We start from the raw sequence: 25,172 nt of genomic DNA on the forward strand, positions 1-25,172 counted from the left end.
GAACACCTTTTAGATTACAACTGTTAAGTTTGATGGATCAAACTACTTAGAACGGGCCCAATCAGCCATAATGGCTATTGGGGGTAGAGGAAAACTAATTTCTTGCTAGGGGATGTGAAGGAAGCCTTCAAAGAGGACCCTACTTATGCTAAGTGGGTTCAGGAGAATTTTTTGGTGATGACATGGTTGTGCAACTCTATGTAGCCACACATCAACCAAAACTACTTGTGGGCCAAAACAATTAAGGAAATATGGGATGTTATGAAGGAAACCTACTCTCAGCCCCTTAATGTTGCTAGGGCTTATGAGCTGAAATGTGAGGTTGAAAATACGAGGCAAAGAGAAAAGCATGTCTCTGTTTACTTTTCAACCTTGAAATCCTTGTGGCATGAAATTGACCATCTTGAAACAATTGAGTGGGAGAGTCAGAAAGATGCATAGACATATAGAAAGTAGGTTGAAACTAATAGAGTATTTGAGTTCCTATCTGGTCTAAATTCTGAATATGACATTGTGAGTGTGACTTTATCACAAGCCTATTCCCTAGTGCACAGTGAAGAAACTAGGAGAAAGGTTATGTTGCAGCAACAACCCAATGAATCAGCCTTGGTAGCAGTTAGACCTAAATCTGGGGGGGATAAGGAGAAGGATGTGAAGAAGGAAGCTAAGAAGGACTTAATATGTGAACACTACAAGAAACCTAAACATACTAAGGACACCTGTTGGAAGTTGCACCCTCATCTAGTTCCAGCAAAACTCAAAAATAAGAAAGGGAATGCTAATATGGCTGTCAACACTGATAGTACAACTTCATCAAGCACAAGAGGCACTCCTCTAGATACCCTAGCTGTAGTCCGAGCTGCTCTAACTTAGTTAGTAAATGAATTTAGTAATTAAGCTCATTAGCCAACACCAGCTCAACCTACTTCAGCCCTTGCTCATATAGGTACAAGAGCTACTACATGTCATGCTGTTGTCCCAGGTAATACTAGACCTTTCTAGGTAATAGATTCAAGCAAATCATATGGACAACATATCTACTTTATTTAGCACCTAATGTTTATTCTCTGGGAGAGACAAAGTTTCTATTGCTGATGGCTTTCTTGTACCATTTTTTGGCAAGGGAGACATTAGATTATCAAATACCATCACCCTATCCTCAGTTTTGCATGTTCGTAAGTTTAGTGCTAACTTACTTTCAGTTAGTAGTATTAATAAAAATCAAAACTGTTTGGTAACCTTCTTCCCTGATCGGAGTATTTTTTAGGATTTGGAAATGAAGAAGATGATTGGGATTGGCCGTGAGATGAATGGGGTCTACCTGCTTGAACATTCACAGGGGGAGTAGAGTGAAGCGGGGAAATTGTTTGTTTCTCGATCTTGTAGTAAGATTATGCTTTGGCACAACTGCTTAGGTCATTTATCTTTTGGGTCTTTAAAGAGTCTTTTTCCAAACTTGTTTGAGTTAGTAGAAGTGTCTGGGTTAAAATGTGAAAGTTGTGAGCTTGCAAAACTTTTGGGTGTACTTGTTTCAAATCCTTGGACCTCATCTCTCCAAGTTTGATCCCAAAGCCACTAAGTGTATTTTCCTTGGGTATGCACATATTGCCGTTATGAGCCCTACTATCATAAGGCTTCTCAGGGGGAGAATAGTGAGGGATGGGGTTTAGTTTCAGCCCCAAAGTTCCTTTACCTGTCCCAATTATTGAGGGGGGGAGTTGTGAAGAAGGTTATCAAAAATGCAGAGTTGAGAGTGTATCACAGAAAGTGGTGGAGGCAGGTTAATTCTCGTACTCAACAGCAATTCAGGCTAGTTCCAACATCTTCTACAATCCCAGATCCAGACACTACTACTGCTCCCACTGTTGATCCCACTGTTACAGATGCTCAACCTTCACTAACAGATGACCTTGATCTTCTAATTGCTATTTGTAAAGGGAAGTGTTGTTGCACCTCATCCATTGCCCATTGCATCTCCAAGCTCCTTTCTTATGATCGTCTCTTAAATCCTACAAATCTTACTGGACATCTATTTCTGCTATTCCTATACCCAGAAAAGTGCAAGAAGCTCTTCTGATACCTTAATGGAAGGAAGCAATCCAAGTAGAGATGGATTCTCTTGTCAAGAACAACACATGGGAACTAGTTAATCAGCCTGAAGGGAAGAAACTTGTTGGATGCAGATGGGTGTTTACTGTGAAATATAATGCTGATGGTACTGTAGAGAGGAATAAGGCTAGATTGGTTGCAAAGCGATTCACACAAACCTATGGCATAGACTATATAGAAACCTTTGCACCTATTGCAAAAATGAACACCATCAGAGTTCTTCTATCCATTGTTGCAAACTTCCCATGGCCACTATTTCAACTGGATGTTAAGAATGCCTTCCTCAACGGAGACTTGCAAGAAGAAGTATAAATGGAGTTAACCCCCTAGCTTTTATAGTACAGAAGCAGGAAAAAAAGTTTGCCTTTTGAAGAAGGCCTTGTACGGGCTGAAACAATCTCTGAGAACTTGGTTTGATAGGTTTAGACTAGCTTTGGACAAATTCGGATACATACAGGCTTAGTCAGATCACACTCTCTTCTTTAAGAAGACAGGTCATTCCCTAACTCTACTTGTAGTCTATGTAGATGACATTGTGATAACAGGAAGTGACACTAGTGAAATTGAAACCCTTAAACAACACCTTCACAAGGAATTTGAAGTGAAAGACCTAGGGAAGTTACACTATTTCCTAGGAATTGAGGTAGCTTGATCTAAGCATGGCATTTTCATCTCCCAAAGGAAGTATGTTCTAGACTTATTGGAAGAAACTGGCAAGTTAGGAGTGAAACCTGCTGATACTCCCATTGAGCCTAACCATAAGATAAGTGCAGAGAGTGGAGAACTCCTTGATGACAGGGCTATGTACCAAAGGCTAGTTGGGAAACTTCTTTATCTCTGCCTAACCCGACCAGATATTTCTTATGTCGTCAGTGTTGTCAGTCAATACATGCATTCTCCTAGGACAACTCACCTCCTTGTAGTAGAAAGGATTCTTGCCTACTTAAAAGAGATGTCCAGGGAGAGGTATATTCTTCAAGAATAATGGTTATATGAAAATAGAAGTGTATACAGATGCGGATTGGGCTGGATGTGTTGATGACATGGGGTCCACCTTTGGGTATTATGCATTTGTGGGGGGGAAATCTTGTTTCCTGGAGAAGCAAGAAACAAAATGTTGTTGCTCGCTCCAGTGCAGAAGCAGAATACAGATCCATGGCCAATGGTATTGCAGAAGTGTTATGGCTGAGATCTTTGCTTAATTAGTTAGGTTGATTGTGAAAAGCCTCTGATGCTGTATTGCGATAATCAAGCTACAATTAATATTGCCTACAACCCAATACAGCATGATAGGGCTAAGCATATCGAGGTTGACAGACATTTTATTCGAGAGCGAGTCGCATCTCAAGAAGTATGCTTCCTTACATTGCCTCAGACATGCAGTTAGCTGATCTCTTCACCAAAGCAGTCACAAAAATCAAATTGGAGACAGATCTACGCAAGTTGGGCATGACAAATATCTACTTTCAACTTGAGGGGGGAGCGAAGAAATAGTTGGTTAGCCACGAGTGTGGGGTTCCATGCCTACACTTAGGCTCTAATGTGTGTGGTTCCATACCCACACCTAGTTGTTTTTAATTTCTTTTAAGTTGGGCCGGTTGGCTATTTCCATGTTATGCTTATCCTTTTTTCTTTCTGTTTTATTAGGACTAGGACTTTATGTTTATTTCCTATTCTTGTAAGGAACCTAAAGCTATATATAAAGAAGTGTATGGGGTGGCAAATATATCAATCACCGAACCCCTTCTTTTTCCTCCTCTCTTCCTTCCACTCTTCTTTCTCTCTCTCCCATTCTCTTCGAACCTGTGTATCACTTCTTGATTACACAACAACAGTTCTAGTTCTTTCAAGTGGCTTGAACTACTTGGAGTGGGCTAAAGGTGTAAAACTACGTAACAGCCAGGGGAAAAGCTGGGTACATAAATGGAAGAGTGAGAGAACCCAAGAATGAGACAGTTGAACATGATAGGTGGGACCAAGAGAACAGTATGGTGATGTCCTGGCTTCTGGTAGCCATGGAATCTAATGTGAAGAACTTTATGTGGGCAGACAATGCTAGTGAAATATGGGAATGGGCCAAAACTACCTATTCTGAGCAGAGGCACTATGCCAAGATTTACTAGTTTCAAGCTGAATCCTCAACCTATAAATAAGGGATTCGTAGTTTGTCCACTCATTATTCAACCCTTACTTCAGTATGGAAGGAATTGGACGACTATCAAGCTGTAGAATGGAAACATGATGATGATGCTAAAGACTATAAGAAATCGGTTTCTCATCAGCGGGTTTTTGCTTTCTTGTTGGGACTAAACCTTGTATATGAACCTCAAATTTTAGGGAGTAAAGAGCTGCCTTCAGTTCAAGAGGTGTATGCCCTGGTTCAATTTGAGGAAAGTAGGCGGAGTGTGATAGTTACAATTGAGGGGGAGAAACAGGTGGCATTAGCTACAATGGGTGATAACAATATGGGAAAGAAAATTGACTCCAAGAAGGTTGATGATAAGGACAAGTTGTTTTGTAGCCACTACCGATGTTCAAGACATACATGGGACACATGTTGGGATCTCCATGGGAGGCCAAAGTGGGTTGTAAAGAACCAAGAATAGGGTAAGGTGCAGGGTTAGAAGAAGCCTAATACAAAACATAATGTGGCAAATATGGCAATCCAAGATACTTGGTCTGGTGGAGTGTTGACTAGTACTGCTCGGGAGTACTTCACTGGTTCTGACCCCAAGGAAGATATCATGAATTCCTTCCGAAGTCATTTGGAATCATATGGTAGGGCCTTGCGCTAGATGGATAGTTTAGTCACTAGTACCCCTTCTACTTCCTTGTGTCTACATCAACTAATGCAGCCTCTGCCTTCCATGTATCCATTGTCACTGATTCCCCCTGGATCATTGACTCAGGGGCCTCTAACCACACGATTGTAATCCAAACATTTTTTTTAGTTGTATAACCTTTTGTCACAAAGGGATAAGGTGAGACTTGCAAATGGATCATTCTCCTCCATTGCAAGCCAATGATCAATATCCCTTCCTCATGAACTTAACTTGAATAATGTTTTGCATGTTCCTCAACTTTCCATCAATCTGCTTTCCATTTGTAGTATCACAAACGCTTTAAACTGTAGTGTAACCTTTTTTCCTGATTCATGTGTTTTTGAGGATCTAACTTTTAAGAAGACGATTGGTAGAGGAAGCTTAGTGGATGGTCTCTACACTCTCGACAACAAGGCTGGTTTCTTGGTGTCATCTTCAGAGTCGCATAGTTAGTCAAATAAGAGTCATTTTTTTATGGCATAATCGGTTAGGTCATGTGTCCTTTGAAATAATGATGTCTTTGTTTCCTCATTTATTTAAGTCGTGTTTAGTGTCAGATTTCCAATGTCAAACATGTCAGTTGAGCAAGCAATGTAGAACAACATTTCATTCACGTAATAAAAGATCATGTTTCCTTTTCCATATTGTGTATTCTGATGTGTGGGGGCCTACTACTATAACTTTGGAGGGTGGGTATAAGTACTTTATCACATTGATTGATGATTTCTCCCATTATACATGGGTATTTCTCATGTAGTGGAGATGAAGTTCCAAAGGTTGTGCGGGATTTCCAGAGGATGGTGTTTACATTGTTTTTCAATCGGATAATGCAAAGGAGTATTTACATGGTGAGCTCAATGAGTTATTTGCTTTCAATGGATCCATTCATAGGAGCTCATGTGCAAGAACACCATAACAAAAATGGTGTTGTAGAGAGAAAGAATAGACATCTATTTGAGGTTGCACAAGGGATGATGTTGCATATGAATGTACCAAAACGTTTTTGGATAGATGTTGTATTGACTGTTGCTTATGTCATCAATTGCATGCCTTCCAGAGTGCTAAACTACAGGGCCCCTCATCAATTGTTGTTCCCCAATCTCTTTTGTTTTCCATTCCCATGAGTGTTTGGTTGTCGTGCTTTTGTCCATAATTTATTTTCGTCTCGTGGTAAGTTAGATCGTTGGTCTATTCCATGCATCTTTCTAGGTTATCCCTCTACTCAAAAGGGTTACTAGTGCTTTGATCCCATTGATCATAAGTTCTTTGCCTCTATGGATGTTTCCTTTTTTGAGTTTGAACCATTCTTCCCAGCTTCTCCTTAAGGGGAGAGTAGTGTGGAAGAGGAGAAGCAGGTCTAGGTCCAGGTCTAGGTCCGTTAAGTCTCTCTTCCCTCTATTCCTGATTATACTCCTTTTCGTATCTTCTAACGTACACGCTGTAGAGATCAGCAATGTGACAAAGATGTGGAGCCACCAAACACTGAGCAACCGACACCTTCAGACCATGGTTTAAAATGTCCCCAATTTCCCTAGTACTTTCATAACATATTTCCATTTCCATGGGTAGCGATACAATTTTACCGGAATCGTCATTTCGCCAATGAACACTACTTGCACTATGTGGAGTACAAGAGATACTTTCTATGACATATTTCCATTTCCACATCCATGGGTAGCAACATGTAATTTTTCTAGAATCAACATATTCCCTAGTGAACACTACCAATACTATGTGGAGTCCTAGAGATAGTATTATAACATAAGTTGGTGACAATATTGTAGATACGTGAAGTAACAATGTTGTTGTCCACCTAACTTACATGATTACCACTTTGAATTAGCTCAATATTCATTTCAAACAAGAAGTTAAATATTAGTTTTTCTTTTTTGTATAATAGATTATTTGGTTGATCTATTACAACCATTTACATTTTTTATGAGTTCTCATTCTTTCATGAAGCTCTGAATCTTAAGGTTTACAAGTTAACTTCCGAGCATATTCTTTTGTCTATAACCTTAGTTTCTTAGCTTTGTTTAATGATTTAGAACAAGATAATAATTTAAAAAGGTGTGCCTATACTTCTTTTATCATTTTATAAAATACCATTTTATATTTTGCATATTTTACAATGTCTTTACCATGTTTATAATTTTTACAAATATTTTCATACAATATTTTTGACATTTCTGACGTGTCTTATATTTGGATGACCAACATTTCCACCGACATCGACATTTTAAACCTTGCTTTCGACTCCTAAGAGGTAAGTCCAAATGAACTAGGTACTATTCCACCTGTTGATACTCCAACTCTCACTTCAGTTGTGGATGACCTTGACATTCCTATTGCTTAAAGAAAGGGAGTTAGGTCATGCACTACCAAACACCCCATTACTTAGTATGTCTCCTATGACCACATTTCCCCTCTTATCGTGCTTTCTTATCTGTAGTTGATAACATCCCGATACCTAGAAATGTTACAGAGGCTTTAAAATACGCTGAATGGACAGATGCTATGAAGGAGGAGATTAATGCCTTCCAAGGGGGGAGGACCTAGTAGGGTGCAATTTGGTGTTTTTAGTGAAACACAAGGTAGATGGGACAATTGAAAGGTACAAAGCAAGGTTGGTAGCAAAAGGGTACACTCAAGTCTATGGTGTTGACTATGATGAGGTGTTTGCTCCAGTAGCTAAGATGAACTCAATTCGGGTTCTTCTATCATTTGTTGCAAACTTTGACTGGGAATTACATCAGTTGGATATAAAAAATGCCTTCTTAAATGATGATTTGGAGGAGGAGGTGTACATGGTTCAACCCTTGGGGTTATGAGCTAAAGTGAAAATAAGGTGTGCATTCTAAGAGTCTCTCTATGATTTAAAACAATCTCCTAGGGCGTGGTTCAGTAAATTTCATATGGTGGTCCAGCAAGTAGGATTCAAACAATGTCAGTTTGATCACATTCTCTTTGCAAAGAGATGTTAGGAACATGTTACTGTATTGATAGTATATGTGAATGATATCATCATTACAGGAAACTGGAGCTCAGAAATACAAAGTTTGAAGGGGTTCCTAGCCTCCAAATTTGAAGCGAAAAATCTGGGTCCACTAAAGCACTTTCTAGGAATTGAAGTTGCCCGCTTAAAAAGGGGCATCTTTATGTCCTTGATCTGTTACAAGACACAGACAAGTTAGGAGCAAAACCAACAGATACTCCTATGGATGTAGATCATAAACTAGGTAATTGTGATGGTGAACCTTTGAAAGATGTGAAATAGTTTCAAAGGTTAGTGGGAAAGTTGCTTTATTTGTCCATGACACGTCCAAAAATTGCTTATTCAGTTGGGGTCTTGAGCCAATTCATAGAAGCAACAGAGAGGATTCTTAGGTATTTGAAGAAGCATCCGGGGCCAAGGTTGTTACTTAAGAAACATAATCATCTGAAGGTGGAAGTCTACACAAATGTTGATTGTGCAGGTGTTGTGGATGATAGAAAGTCCACAAGTGGATATTGCACATTTGTGGAAGGAAATCTAGTGACATGGAGAAGCAAAAAAACAAAGGGTAGTTGCAAAGTCAAGTACTTTGCACATGGGGTCATTGAAGTGCTTTGGTTGAAAGAATCTTCTAAGGGAACTTGGGATAATTGTTCACAATCCTATGTCTATTATGACAATAAGGCAACTATAAATATTGCTAGCAATCCTGTCCTATACGATAGGACCAAGCACATTGAAGTGGACAAGCATTTCATAAGAGAAAAATTGGAAAAAGAGAGAAATTTGTACTCCTTATGTCAACTCCAAGGAGCAACTAGCCAATGTTCTCACAAAAGGGCTTCATAGTTGCGGCATAATGAGTTGTGTGACAAGTTGGGCATGATAGATATATTCAACCCAACTTGAGGGTGTGTTGTTAGAATTAGTTTTTTATTTCTGCTGTTAAAGTGCTGTCAACATGTTCTTTTCTTTGTTTAAGTTCTTATTATTAGAGTGGGCTGCCAAGGGCATGTTTATAATTTCTCTTTTCTTTTATTTTACATCATGTTAATACAAATAGGAAGCTGGGAGCTGCCAATTGATGTTTTTGACTCTTAAACACTTTTCTTCCTTTCCTCTTCTCTTCGTTTCTCTCTTCTTTCCTCTCTCTCTTCTAGAAAGAAAATAGATGTTAATTAAGTTGGTTTATATCTTGTCCTTGGTAATGCCTTTATTAAGTTAGTGCTGCATATAACTATCTATATATATATTGTCATTTAATTTTTACCATTTTTGATCAATATTTAATCAAGATCCTTTTAATTTCTCTTTTCTACAGTTGAATGGAGTTTTAAAGGCAATTTTGTTGCTATTGCAAAGAAGAATATTTTAAGCATCTTGTCATCCAAATTTGAAGAACTTTTTCACATATCATTATTGTTCAAGTCATGGATTGGTGATGCTGATCCAAAATATACAATAAAAGGTATTCTTGTTTCTAGTATTTTATCTATTAGTTTTCCTTTAAATTCATTCTTTCTTTGATTTGTTATTCTCAATTCTTGATCCAAAATAAAAGGTGCTGAAATGTGGATAATTTTTCTTTTATTCTTGAAAGAAATTTTTTGACTTTGATTGATAGATAGCATCAAACCCTTTTTTTTTTCATCAGTAATTTTATAAAAGATTAAGACAATATGTACAAGTAAGAATTGTAGCTTGGTAGGCTACCTGTTGTTAGACAATGTATGCCCTTAGCTCTAATTAGATTGATGTACATAAAACATTATTAGTGAATGAATAAAATACATTATTGTTTTATGTTCTAATTGGTATGTTTTTTGTGAATTACTTCTTAAACTGAACACTTACGAGGCTTATGTTAGTTTAGAATGTTCTCAGCATTGGATAGATGTGGAGAGTCTATCTTGACAAGGTTGACACTGGTGTGTTGTTGAATTGGTGGAACAACTTGTCTCAGCTGCTAGTAGACCTTGTTCATGGGCCGGCTGAATAGAGAGAGAGATAGAGAGAGAGATTATAAAGAAAAGAATAAAAAATGTATATATTAAATTATAAATATATATTTTAATAAATATTATATTATTTATATATTTTATATAATATATAAAATACATATTATATATTTTATAAAATATATAATACTGAGTTGGGCCGGGCCGAGCTCGGGCCGGGCTTTTTTGACATATCCTGATCCCGGCCCGAAACATAGTCGGGCTTACTGTGTTAGGCCCCAAGTCAGGCCCGCGGGCCTAATTACATGACCAAGCCCGATCGGGGTGCGGGCCGGGCCATCGGGCTACCCGACCCATGAACAGGTCTAGTTGCTAGGGTTAGACCCCAAGCACATCTAGTGGGTGGTTTGAAAAAATATTGAACTTGAACCAATTTCTAGTTATTCCCTGTACCTTGGAGATAGATGGGAAAAATTGGAAAATTGGACTTAATCCAAACTTGGTTATGGTATTGCATTAGGTATTGAATTGAGGTGCCTTTGATGTACGAACCAGTTAGATCCATCAAGGGTCAAATACTTGCACCTGTTGGGGTAGTTTGGGAAATTACATGAGTGAATGATTATAGTGATATGATCGACCCTTTTGTTAGACAAAGTGAATATTAGGTTTTCCACTCTCTCTGATGGAAACCTAAACTGCCAGTTGTCAATTTCAATTGTGTTTGAAATTTGATTTGCAAAATGTATCTATATGTTATATTAGTGTTTTATGAAAATGGTTTGCAAAAGGTTTTAATCCCAAGATTTGTCCAAGCAGAGAGTGTGACACTGTTTTGCAGTCAGGGAAGAGGTCTTTCCTTGTGGGCAGTGTTTTGATGATTATGAGCCAAATGGTTAGGTGTAAGAGACCATTACAGGGCTGATTACTTGATGGGCGTTATCTTATATAAGTCCATTATCCTTGGGTTTTCATAGGGTGGTTGAATCCAATGATCATTTAGGTGTAAAAGTTTGGCCTAAACTGAGCCCAAACTGATTGAGTTAGGGGTTCAATGTCTTGAGCAATGAATTCGGCCTAACCCTTCCAACACCTATGCCCCACATAAAATTATACATTAGATTCTCTAGGAATCTCCCCTAATACATTTGAGCTCAATTAATTGCTTGCCTAGCTATAGCATCAGTCAGTATGTTTTCACTTCTAGGCACCCACTAAAAAAGTTACCATCATTTCTGGATCCAGCTTACTAATTTCCCTCAATACATATCTTATTCTTTAATTTCACGTTCCTTACATGTTATCTCTTAGCCAGGCTGCCACCACTCAAGAATCTCCCTCCATCATGTTTCCATATTGGAGTGTCTTGCATCAAGCCCTTAATTTGGTTAAGCAAAAATGGATAACGAATGCTTCTGAATTCAGATTCAGATTCATTATTCTAACTTCTAAGATTAAAATAGTCTAGCTCATTACAAGCTTTGCAGGATTCTTGGCCTATGCAGAATCATTCTTTAAAGTTGATGCTCAGTTTGTGTAAAGACAAAAATGAGGCCTATTTGCAAGCATACATTACATTTTGGTCAATACTAGAATGCTTTTAGTTGATGTTTTAGTTTGTTTCTGATATTCATTTATAAGCATGATCAACATCATCATTTAAACCTTATCATAACTACATGGGGTTGGTTACATGAATCCTGTTTTGCTATTCCTTTCTTTTTAATGCCATATCCCTTGTTAAATGGATACCTTGGACATATCCGTTTCCCATTAAATATCTTCTTAAAAAGCTATTAAAATTATAATTTTTTTGTGTGTAAGAACTATGAATTTAAGACCCCAACATGGACTTGCCTCAAAGGTGTGGCACAAAGGCGTCTCATAGAATCAGGAGTGTAATACGTTTTAAATCACATTAGCTACTTGAAGTAAGGCAATTGAGCAAAAAAAAAAAAAAAAGAGATTGTGGGTTTTAGATTTTCTATTATATCTTGACATGGACATGGAGTATTTGGTTTCTCTTAAAATTGTTCTTCTTTTCTCTTTTGAATGTACTAGGTGGTTACTTGTGTTCATTTGTTAATATATTTATTTTCTTATTATTTGACCTTTGGCAATTCTGTGTGTGCATAATCTGGATTATTAATTTAAAATGAGTTATGTTATTGAGTTTTGATATTATGTTTTTTCTTGGAAATCAGTGGATTGTATCAAGTGGGTACGTCATGATTGTATCATTCTGGGATGCTTCCAATTGACTGAAGATGGCAAGGAGGAAGGCTATCTGGTTCAAGTAATCATCAGCAGGAATGGCAAAATTGTTGATGTTAGTAGACGATCCCTTCTGTTCAATCATGTGGCCATTTATATACACGATCTTTTTTGTTTTTGTCAGTTTTCTTTGAATTTTGTCATTTATTGCCACATTAGGAAATTCCTAAAATTCTGACATAAAATGCATTACATGTGCTGTAATTCACTACTGCTTTGATAATTGTCTTGGAATTTGGTGGTTATCTTGAACATAATTTTGTTTTCCGGTTGGGGTAGTTATTTTCCACTGATTGGATATTGTTAAATGTCTATTTAGAATTAAAAATTTGATGTGGCAATCTGCAATGAACTTTATTTTCCTTTATTTTACTTGTGATTTGTAGACTGGTAGTATTGTGGAAGAAAGAAGAGAAAGTCCAAGTGGAGAGGAAAAGATGAAAGAATTTGAATTAGTAGTGTTGGCGTAGCCATCTAATTAGCTTTTGTATTAACATAAAAAATTTACGTTTGAGTCCATCATTAATATAATATAACAATGAGAGAAAACTGCCCTTGTAGTAGCATCCCATAACAGTTCCCCTTAAGCCAAGTATAAATGTTATACATGCTTAGCTTGCATAAATTGTCTTCCACATTCTAGAAAGGAACACCCTTAGTTATGCAATTAGCTGACTGATCACTGAACTTTATTAATGGCAAACTGACCTAACCACTAGTGACTCTTTCATGTATAAAGTGTCTGTCAACTTCTATGTGATTTGTATGGTCATGCTAGATTGGCTTGTTGGCGGTATTTATTTCTGCTTGGTTGTCATGAAATAGCTCTGTAGGGCCTTCAAATGGAATTGCTGAGTGCCAGCTTAGGTAAGAGTCTTCAACGTGGCAATTTTAATAGTTCTGGTGACATTACCTCATAACAATATATTGTTCTTGCTTCATCAAGAAACGGTATTCCCTTCCATAAATTTGCAATACCCTGAGTACCAATCAGCATAAGCCTCTTCTCTTATGAAATGCTGTAGACTTGTGAGTCACAAGTCTCAACCTTGAGATGACTATCACAATATCACATTCAAAACTGCTAGGTGAGGAAGTCATAACTGGTGTATAGATTGACTAACCACATTGATCACTTAAGATCTATCTGTTTCAGTCAAGCATAGATACATACAATAGCCTCAATGGCACATCCCATTATCTGTCAACACATAGCCATTATTCCACAAATTCTGTGATTAGGGTCTATTGGAGTATTAGTTGGCTTAGCTCCATGTATACCTTTTTACCTTTAACAAGTCAAGTATATATATCATCCTTGTGAATTGAATATTCTCTTCTTGGACCTTGCAACCATTCTCCCCAAGAAGCATCTGAGTTCACCAAGATCCTTGATCTCAGATTGTTTAGCTAAATATTGCTTTAACTTGATAATATTATCCATGTTATTTCCTGTTATCATGATTGCCATCCACTTACACAATTTAATAGTCAAAGAATTACCATCTTTTTTAGTGAAGAGAGTTTGAGCAACATGTGGTTGTATAAAGTCCACCTTCTGAATCACTCTAAATCCATCAAACCAAGCATGAGGAGATTATTTAGACCATATATTGATTTTTCAAATCTGCACTCCTTTCTTTCACTTCCAAGGATGGGTACACAAGGAGGCAACTTCATGCACACTTCTTTCTGTATATCACCATTTAGAAATGTGTTCTTGGCATCCATCTGGTATAAGGGTTAGGCAAATGAGCAGTTAAGGATATCAAAACCTGAATGGTGTTCATTTTTGCAATAAGAGTAAAGGGCATTTTTTTTTTGATCAATCAATAAGGGCAAAGGTTTTCAGGTAGTCAATGTTGTATATTTATTTGCATCCCTTAGCAACAAGCATTGCATTGTACCTCTCAATGGAGCCATCAGCCCTATATTTTACTGTGTACACCTACATACAACCAACAGGTTCTTTGCCAAGTGTATCTATCTATCTATCTTGCCAGGTTCTTTGCCAACATTGACTACCTGAAAACCTTTGCTCTTATTGATTGATAAAAAAAATGCGCTATACTCTTATTGCAAAAATGAACACCATTCAGGTAATGAATAATCAAAATTGGGATTAGGATTACTTGAATCCAATGAACCGGAATTTTGGGGGAGCTCAGCTTCTAAGGTTGCTTTCTTATGATTGGTATACACATATAACTCTTGTTCTTGTGCACAGTGCACTAATTCGGATACTAGTACCAGTGGACTCATACATTGAAACAAAAGGAAAGGATTGAAACTCAAAGAATGTAAAACCTCTGGAGAATATATGTTTTCTAGAGTAAGGTTCAAACATTTATACCCCTTATGAGGTAACTAAGGAAAATATACTTCACAGCCTGCATTCTCATGCTTAAACTGAGCAAGGGCTTTTCCCCCACATTATTTAGCTTCTGATACATTCCATGCATATTGTGGTTCTTCTCATACATTCCCCCAAATTCATCTTTGCCGATGGTTGCAAAGATGAATTTTTGTATTTGTTTTATATATCAATACTTTCATTCGTATGTGTTCTTCCTTGTCATTGAATGTTTCTGTGTTTCTTTTCTGCAGGCTGCTTCTGAAAAAGTCGTCCTGTCCTTCGATGATTTGTTTGAAGGTTTTGTTGATGATATAGTACCTTATGGAGGGGGACCATATTTGTTCTTCAGCTATTTGGAAAAATGGTATAGTAGACCAATTCTTGATAGCATAATCATATAATATGGAGGAACTAATTGGAGTCTATTTAATGCCATGAAAATTTGCAGTGAGTAAAGAACATGATGTAGAGACTTCAATTAGAGCCATCAATGGACTCTGAAAATCTGTTACCTGGTTCGACTCCGAATCCAATTATCCTGGATTTGGATGTTAGAACTTGAATCTGATTAACAATTGGATTGGCTGAGGATTTAACCCCATCTGATCTGATCAAAATTTGAGTCTGATAAAAAAGTTATTATTTTATATATATTTAGTATAATTATGTATACATAGATATTCTATACAATTATGTAAAATTTATAACTGATAAGTTTAATATTTTATATTTGTATACATCTATTATACATGTATAAGTTAAAAATAATTGTTTTTTTTTTTAATTTTTTTGTCATTTCAAACACAATAAGATGAATGTGTATTAAATCCGAGTGCGATATGTTCGATTTGGATCCAAATATTTAATAATTGGATCAGATGCAGATGTAGCTGGATCCAATCTGAATCTCATCCAGTTACAGCCTTAACTTGCAAAAATGATGGTAAAGGGAAAAATCATTTTACTGAGAGCAGCTAGTCTATTTTCCTTAAATTAAATGTTCTCCAAATGTAATTATAGGATAGCACAACTTGTATTAATGTAAATGAGAAGGCAATGTCTCCAATGATAAGAAGTTATACAAAAAGCAGAGGCCATATTCAACTATGTAACTGTCAAATGAATCTATCACAAAAAAAAAAAAAAACTATGTAACTGACAAATGACCATGAATCATGTATGTCCTGTTAATACAAAACCTCAGAACTCAACTTAATTAAACTAATCATTTTCCCACTTATTTGAGGGCAACTACATGACTCCTGCTTTATGCTTGTGCTTTGCAGAGGATCATATGTGCTTTCAAATAATAGATTCTCAAGTAGTCAAGTGTTTTATGAGAATCTGTTTAGTCATTTTTCTTTTTAGAGCTTTCAACTTGTACCAAATTGCTGATTCTCATTTATGCAGTCAACAGTGGTGGATCTAGGACCTTTGATCAGTGGGGGCAGACATTATTATAACATCAACTTAGTCATAATAGGGTGGGTTCGGAGCGGGGACCATACTGCTTCATCCTCGACCCTGATCCCCACTGGGGAGAAAGGTAACCTCCTTCTAGACCTGTTCACGGGCCAGGCTCTACAGTGTAAAATCAGGCCTGAAGCCTGGCTTTTGAACAGGTCTACCTCCTTCCCCAATCCCTGATGGAGATGGGTTCCCCATCGAAGACCCAAATCCCTGACTTTTTTAATTAAAGGTTTTTTTGGGAAAAAGATTTACTGAAAGTAAATGAAAAATTTTAAAGAATAAATAATATGGGATTGGGGCAAGGCAGGGGCTTCACTCCCCATCCTTATCCATGCTAAGGTAGTCTCCATCCCTAACTCAATTAGGTTGTGGAGTTCAAGTGCCCAGGCAGGGACAGGGAAAACTGTCATCTCTAACTTTGAGGAGACAAAGTAGAAAGATAAGATTGAGCTGTTGAGGGATGTAAAATGAGGAGAAAAAAAGGAAGAACAGGAAAACATAAAAACGTAAAAGGTAAAAGTAAAACCCTAAGCCCCAAACTTCATAACTTGGTTACATAGGATAGGGATATCGGTGTCATTCTTGTAGATTTTTTCTTTATTTCTTACTTATTCACCTCTAAAAAAGATCCCTTTTGAGAAGCCGAATTTTATTTTACCCCTACTACTTTATTTGAGTGGGGGCAATTGTGAAAATTTTAAATTTATTCAAGAGTTCCATAACTATATAAATTTCAAATCTTAGTGGGGGCAATTATGCATATATTAGATTGTTTTTGTAGTTACATTTAGGGATTTTATTTTTATTTCTAGTACTTTTAACATTTCATGATGTCCATCCGACTCCATCTCTTTATGCATATATGTATATGTATGCATTACATTGTTGTATATGTGTATGCAATTATGCATATATTAGATTGTTTTTATTATTACATTTTGTTTTGTGAAGAAATGAGAGCTGACATTCAACTGTCTTTTGTAACAGGGGTTTTGCACTTACTGCTAATAGGAAGAATACAGATCGGCATATTGTTTTAATGAGTTGGTTGCTAGATGATGAGCAAAAGGAAGCATCAGTTATTGATATCACTCGCGATAATTTGCTTCCAAGGATTGAGCTTCAAGGTGAAACATCTAAACTGTAAAATTGACCATATAGGATTTTTAGTTCTTGCATTTTGAAAATTACACTTTCTATTCATATTTATTATAATTGTCAGTAATAAAAGCAAGAAATAAGAGAAGAAGGGAGATGAGGAGAGAATTGATGGAAGCCAAAAACCTGATTGGTAGTTCCAACAATAGTGTTTATAAGAATCATTTTTACAAAATAAGGGTAAATGACAAGTTTGTCCTTGTGGTACATAAGGTAAGAAATACAACACTCCCCCTCAAGTTTGGACATAGATGTCTATCATGCCTAATTTGCCACAAAGATCATTGTGCTGCAAGTGATGAAGTCCCTTTGTAAACACATCTACAAGTTGTTCCTTGGAACTAACATTAGGTGTACACACTTCTCCACTTTCAAGTTTTTCAATAGTGAAATGTTTATCTACCTCTATGTCCTTCATTCTATCATGGAGTATTGGATTGGCCACAATACTAATGTCGGCCTTGTTGTCACAATAAAGTGACATGAGGCCCGCAAATTCTTTATTCATCGGATTTCTATAACTCCATGGGACATAGTCCTATATTCAGCTTCTACGTTGGATCTGGTTACAACACTTCGCTTCTTACTCCAAGTGACCAGGTTACTTCCTACAAAGGTACAATACCCACTGGTGGACTTTCTATTAGTAACTGACTAAACCTAGTCAACATTTATGTAAACTTCACAACCTTTAGGTGATCATTTTTCTTGAACAACAACCTATTTCTTGGGAACTTCTTGAGGTATTCTAAGGACCCCCTCTGCATCCTTTAAATGAGTAGTCTTAGGTGTATGCATAAATTGATTAAAGATACTTACAACATAGGCAATACCATGTCTGGTCATAGATAAGTACAAGAATTTCCCCACAAGTCTCTAATATTGCTCCACATCTCTTATAGTTTCACCATTACAATCACCTATCCTATGCTTTGGGTAAACAAGAGTGTCAACAGGCTTAGATCCTAGCTTATCCGTATCTTCTAGAAGATCTAGGATATATTTCCTTTCTGAAATGAAGATCCATTCTTGAGAATAGGCAACTTCAATTCCAAGGAAATAAGGTAAGGAACCTAGACCCTTTACTTTAAACTACGTAGTTGGGACTCCTGCAATCTCTGTATTTTTGAAACCCAGTCACCAATATCCGCTCTGGTTCGCTCGCTTCACTCGCTCATCGAAGCTCCGAGAACCCCTAATTTGGTAATGTTGCTCATTCATTCATCCTAATAAAATTTCTTCTTAAAAAGTAATTAAAACTATAAAATCATTATTTTTTTGTGTGAAAACTAAGAATTTAAGACATAACATGGACTTGTTTAGGCTTGCCTTGAGGGGTGTGGAATGGGGGTTCGGGGTGGAGTTCCCGGCCCAGCCGCTACAATAAAAAAAGCAAAAAATGGTCAAATTTTCAAAAGGTGCACGCCTGGGCTGAGGTGCAAGGCGCACCAAGCATGAGCCTAGGACCTATGCGCATACCCTGAAATGCACCTTGCTTGTGCGCCTAGGCGCGCCTTTTAAATTACTGGATACACATTGATACAAAGGATTATTAGACCGATTTGCATGATTAGTAGGATACACCAATAGTCGTAGCGTATCCTATACTAGTACCCTTTGATACCGATACAAGGTGTATTGTATCAATATTTTAAACCTTGTCACTTGATATGCCTCCTTACCGGACTACTAGTGCATATTGGACCATATAGACTGATATTGTATGATACACACTGATAGAAAGGGTTATTAGATGGATATGCACGATTAGTAGGATACACCTATAGTCGTAGCGTATCCTGTACTGGAACCCTTTGATACCGATAGAAGGTGTATTGTATCAATATTTTAAACTTGTCACTTCTTTGTTGCCATTGATGAAGTAGAGCTTTATGTGGGTAGATACAGCTCATGAGATTTTGGAATAAGCAAAGTCTATGCACTCTGAATAGTGACACTATGCTAGAATTTGTCAGTTGCAGGCAAAGCCTTCTGCATGTAAGGGGGGCGTAGTCTTTCTGTTTACTGCTCCACTTTTACATCCATTTGGAAGTAACTAGGTTGCTGTTAGAGTGTTGAATGGGAGAGTGATAAGGATGCTAAGACCTATAAGGATCTTGTACCTCAACAACGAGTGTTTTTTTTTTCTTACTTGGATTGGACCTAGTATATGAGCCTATTTAGGCAGCAACGATCATCCATTCGTCCAATAGGTGTATGGATTAATCTAGTTTGAGTAGAGTAGAATAAATGCAATGAATGCTCATAAGGGTGAGCCGATAGCCTTGGCAGCAAATGGTGGTGTGAATACTATAATGAAGGGTGATTTCCCAAAGAAGGGAGATGAGAAGGATAATATGTGGTGCACCCATTGTTAGAGGCCTAGATATACTTGTGATAGTTGTTAGGATCTAGTTGGCATGTGGAAGTGGGCCCAAGAGTTGAGAAAGAAACCAGCACTGGAGCAGAGTAAGAAATCCAGTAAGAAGTATAAGTATACCATAGCAAATATGGCTTCTCAGGAACAAACGAGTGGTTCTATTGTGAGCACACCTTAGGATCGTCTTAACCCCTCAACTTCATTTGTGTCTACATCAGGTAACACTGCCTTTGCCTTTCATGTGTCCTCTTAGTCGTCGGAATCTCCTTGGATTATTGATTCCAGAGCCTCAAATCACATGACTGGTTAGTCAACTGTATTTCATTCCTTTACCCTTCTTTTTGGTAGAGAAAAAGTGAGACAAGTCGATGGTTCTTTCTCCTCCATAGCTGGTCAAGGGTCTATCTCTTTGTTATTTGGATTCTCTCTTTCAAATGTGCTCCATGTCCCTAATTTACCAATTAACACGCCCATTAGTAGTATTAGTTGCTCTTTAAACCATTTAGTGACATTTCTTCCGTATTCTTGTGTGTTTCAGGATCTAGCCTCTAGAAGATGATTGGTGGTGGGGAACTTGGTGGATGGCCTTTATGTGTTCGAGAACTAGTCTTGCAGCTATAGAGTCTACGAGCTAGTTTCTTAAGAGTTAAGTTTATTTGTGGCATAATTGCTTAGGTCATATGACCTTTAAGTCCTTAAAGCTTTTATTTCCAGAATTTTACAAGCGTGTGTCAGTAACTCAGTTTCAATGTCTTACATGTCAGTTAAGTAAACATTGTAGAAATTCTTTTTCTTTGAGATATAAAAGATTAGATTTCCCTTCCCATATTGTTTATTCTAATGTGTGTGGTCCTGTTACTCTACCATTTGAGAATGGCTATAAGAACTTTATCACACTTATTGATGATTCCTCTCATTATACATGGGTTTATCCAATGCGTTCTAGAGGTGAAGTGCTTAAACTTGTAAATGATTTTCAACATATGGTATTCAACTGGTTTCAGTATGAGATGCAAATCTTCCATTTTGATAATGCACAAGAGTACTTTCATGGTGACCTTACTAAATTTTTTTCTTCGTTGTGTATCCATTCACTAAAGCTCATGTGCTAGGACTCTGCAACAAAATGCCATTGCTGAAAGAAAAAACGCCATCTTCTTGAAGTTTCTTGGGCCACGTTACTGCACATGAATGTCCTCAAACATTTCTGGATGGATGCCGTTTTATTTAGTGCATGTGTTATCAACCGCATGCCTTTTCGTTGTTGGAATACAAGGCCCACAACAGCTCTTATTTTCTAAAGCCCCCTTGTTTTTTTTCCTATGTGTGTTTGGGTTTTGGTGCTTTTGTCTGTGATTTGTCTCATACTTGTGCTAAGCTTGATCCCAAAGCTACTCCCTATGTCTTCCTTAGTTACCCTTATTCTGAAAAGGGTTACAAATGTTTTGATTGCACTTCACGTAAGTACTATGTCTCCATTGATGTGTCATTTTTTGAGAATGAAGCCTTCTTTCCTATTTCTCCTTAAGGGTAGAATAGGGTTGAGAAACTAGTTCAGGTTCAACTTCCTCCTCTTTCTGATCCTCCTCCCTTTTGTGTCTTTTTTCGTTGTCGCAAGAGCCAATAGAGTTCAAGAGCCGTGGAGCAACTTGAAGCTGTGCAACCAATATCATCTACTTGACAACTTCTTTGGGGACAAATCCGATAGATCTTCCTTAACCATGTACTCTTATTCCTATTGATGTCTCTAATCCCATTGATATTGATACCTTTGTTGTTAGTGACTTGGGCCTTCATATTGCCAAAATGGAGGGTGTTAGATCTTGTACCATCAATTATCTCATCTCACATTATGCATGTCTCACCTTCTTTCTATGCTTTCCTTTCCTCCAATGATAGCGTCCCTATTCCCAAAAAGTTGTGGAGTCTCTATCTGTTCCTGAATGGACAAATGCAATGAAGGAAAAAATTAATGCCCTACATAAAATTGGCATGTGGGAATTGGTGGATCATCCAGAAGGTAAAAAACCAGTGGGCGTTTTTATTGAAACACAATGCAGATGGTACATTGGAGAAGTATAAGGCCCAATTAATGGCAGAAGGGTTCTTGTAGGTGTATGGAGTGGATGCAAAGACCGACTTATGGTGCCAACAATAGTGTTTATAAGAATCAATTTTACAAAATATGGGTAAAAAGACAAGTATCCCTTGGAGCACATATGGTGAGAAATACAACAATTATCTTGGCTTGATCAGAGTTTTTTCTATTATCTTTGTGATCTTTTTAGTCCAAAATCTATATCAAGTACTTGGAACTTTAGCATCTTTGATTGGTGAACTGGTTTACTATTTTGAATGTGATTCATTGAATCACTATAATGCAAAAAGTGGAGACAGAACTAGAGAGGGGATTTTTAGTCTAACCAAAACATCTAGTTACAGGAAAGATGAATGCGTTTTTTATGGTAATGAATTAAATGCTTTTGGTAATCAAGAAGACATTACCCTTTTCCAAATAAAACCGTACCTATTTAAATCATTTTTATCTTTTCTTATTTGGTATAACCATTGTTTGCTATGTTTTTTTTTTCTTCTTTTTTTTTTTGGGATGTGCAACCATACTTCTCCCAACAGTCCCTGAAGTTTTATTAACAAATTCCAATATTTCAGTAATGTCTGCTTAATTTCTCTGTATTTTCCTAATGTCTTAGTGATATTGGTGAAAATTTCCACATTTCTGCATTGCAAAACATCCATTGATACTGAAACTGTGAACCAAGGTTATATATCCACCAAAAGTCAGTATGGTGTATGTTGATCAACTGATCAATTGGTTATTTTAATATTGTCAAGAAAATTGCTGACTACAATCTGATGGAAGTGTCGGTACTCGGTTGCATAAATATGGAATTATCACATCAGGGTGGTTTCTTGGTCTAATTTCACTCAGTTGCTTTGCAGCAGAAGACTCTTGAGGCTAATAAAGAATCTCAAGTTTTGGCTCGCAGTTTTCAATCACAAGTTTACTTCATACAAGTTGGTTACATTTTTGAATGAATGGTTCTGGGCCATTCTTTTTGTTTCACATGTTTTTATATTCTTGATTCTGGTCAGTGCTTGACTTTTAGGACTTCTGATATGATCTTCATATTCCCCCTCGGCATTTTATTGTAGTTGATCTCATGATTTATTTGATAATTGTAATACTTCTCTGAAGAACTTTTCAAATTCTCACTTAAGTGCTGTCTTCTGTTTCAGAAAATGGTGATGACAATTTGATTTTGGGGTTTGGTGTTGACAAAGTCTCCTTGTATGAGAAAGTTAAAGTCATGGTGGGAGATGGGGAACGGATAGAATTATCACCATATTGCGTTTTACTCTGTCTTACCCTTGAAGGGAAGCTCGTTATGTTCCATGTTGCAGGGTACTTCTCAATGTTGCTTTTCATATTGCCATCAATTTCATTGTTTCAGTACAATGACATACCTACATCTCCAGTTGCACCTAGCCTAAGGTTCTATAATAATCTTCTATTCTTTTTTTATTAAATCTGTTTTATCTCTAGTGCTACAGAAACTACAGTTGCACCACCGATTTCTTCTGCCTTTACTGACGAGGAAGATGATTCTTCGACAATTTTACCTGTGGGATATGATTCCTCTAAAACTTCAGCGGCTGAACAGCACAAAGTAGAAGGGGCACTTTTGAATTCTAAATCTAAGGAAACAACCCAGGGGGCAATTATCAAAAATCATAGTGACATTGTAAAGTTTCCTGAGCGGAATTCTCCAGGCCAGGAACTTAAAGTTCCAGAGAATTTGCAGAACTCTGATAGGGATAGACAGCATAATGAGTATTCTGTCAAGCAGAACCTGGATAATTCACAATTACAGATTTCTTGGCAGCGAAGCTCAACCTTGGATCAAGTACCTGTGAAGCCGCCTCCTGTGCTGGGATTTGGATCAGCATTTAGGGATCCCAGTAAAATGGAAGGCCAAACGCTTGTTTCGGCTCCTTTAACTGGTGTTAAAAACACTGATTCTTTGACAGGGATGACACAAAGTGATACATCTAGCATTGGTCAATTATGCTACAAAGATCCACTTGAAAGTGCTGAGGTGGGAAAAGAAATCCCTAAGATGGTTGGATCAGCAAACATTCAAAGTGCTTCATCTGAATCATGGTCCCGTGGAAAGCTTTTGTTCTCAAATGACCCCACTGCAAAATTATCATCATTTGCTTCTAGTCCCGTTCAAGGCAATAGGTATGAAAAGTCTGGTGCAAGTACTGGGGCTACTCGGTTTGCTGGAAGCCATAGCTTTTCTTCTGATTTGTCTGGTGGGAGTATTTTCAATTCAAGGGATTCTAGTGCTGGTGCATCACTTTCTGTCTATTCATCTGGTAAAGCCACTCAAATTGGAGGCCAGAAAGCTTTTACTGGGACAGGAAATGTTGAATCAAAACCTACCATTCGAAGCTCACCAATTTCATCCCAGGAAAATTCTGATTTATCTGGTGGGAGTATTTCCAATTCAAGGGATTCTAGTGCTGCTGCATCACTTTCTGTCTTTGAATCTGGTAAAGCCACTCAAACTGGAGGCCAGAAAGCTTTTACTGGGACAGGAAGTGTTGAATCAAAACCTACCATTCGAAGCTCACCAATTTCATCACAGGAAAATTCTGTTTTAGGGAGGTCTCTAAACTATAAGTTGCATCCTACCAAGGAAAATTTTAGAACAACACAACCCTCAGGCGTGCTGGACTCTGATCCAGAGTTATCAAAGCATTTTGGCAGTGTAAATTCCTGTTCTTAATTATTCCCTGATAACTCTTGATTCTTTTTATTTTTATTTTTTCAATCAATGCTTCTGAATGTAGTATTCTGATCAGAATTTTACAAACTTAGTTGGACTAGATGAACTATTCATAATATTACCAGTACAGAAGTGGATCAACATCAACCTCTTTTTGACTTTTTGTGCCTGACTCATACAAACTTCTAAATAGGAACATGATGGCTCCATCAAATTGGTGGTTGAAATACTGATTATAATGTCTTGCTGTAAGATCTCTTAGTTATTTACTTTCCATATGAGCTAGCACCCTTCTTGTTTTATTCCATCTATTGCCTTTAAGTTACTGCAATATGGTGTTTCATTAGGCTGCATTTGGATTGTGGGAGTGGATTTGAAATTAGGCTACAACTCTATTCTTGGGAAGAATTTGAGTTCCGGTAAAATACAGAATTTGCAGGGTTTTTCTTCCACATGCTTCCAAATTCCATATTGCTGAAAAAGCGGAATTTGAAATCCACCTTAATCTAATAATCATTACCCTAGTGAGTTGATAATTTCCATGAAATCTAGGTTCATTACATCCCAGTAGGCCTCTGGAATTGTCCATAACATTTAATTTTGGATCCTGTCCTTGATCCCTATGAATTGGTTCATTTTCTGTATTTTTAGGTTTTAGGTTCTAGATTCTACTTTGATCTGTCAAATTAATATTAATAAAAACTCTTGAATTATGTTTTTGCATGTTCCTTGAGTTTTTTCAAGAAAATCTTTCTTGGGATTTAGCAAAATGAATCATGCTAGTCCAAAAACTTGATTAAATAGAGTTAGAGTTATTTGAGAATCCAAGTGGTCCT

The 25,172-nt window shown here is 37.2% G+C and overlaps 1 protein-coding gene across 1 annotated transcript in view; it reads left to right on the top strand.

The window, feature by feature from the left end:
• The window catches only part of LNO1 (Nuclear pore complex protein), a 71,769-nt gene that overhangs the window by 13,789 nt on the left and 32,808 nt on the right, over window positions 1-25,172 (top strand). The window contains exons 4-9 of the mRNA XM_010273626.3: window positions 9,248-9,394; window positions 12,089-12,213; window positions 14,766-14,878; window positions 16,972-17,111; window positions 22,781-22,946; window positions 23,088-24,318. Of these exons, the coding sequence (XP_010271928.1) occupies window positions 9,248-9,394; window positions 12,089-12,213; window positions 14,766-14,878; window positions 16,972-17,111; window positions 22,781-22,946; window positions 23,088-24,318 (1,922 nt within the window). The remainder of the gene's footprint in view (window positions 1-9,247; window positions 9,395-12,088; window positions 12,214-14,765; window positions 14,879-16,971; window positions 17,112-22,780; window positions 22,947-23,087; window positions 24,319-25,172) is intronic.

This window comes from Nelumbo nucifera, chromosome 7 (genome assembly GCF_055504915.1).
Source record: "Nelumbo nucifera cultivar China Antique chromosome 7, China Antique-T2T, whole genome shotgun sequence".
NCBI lineage: Eukaryota > Viridiplantae > Streptophyta > Magnoliopsida > Proteales > Nelumbonaceae > Nelumbo > Nelumbo nucifera.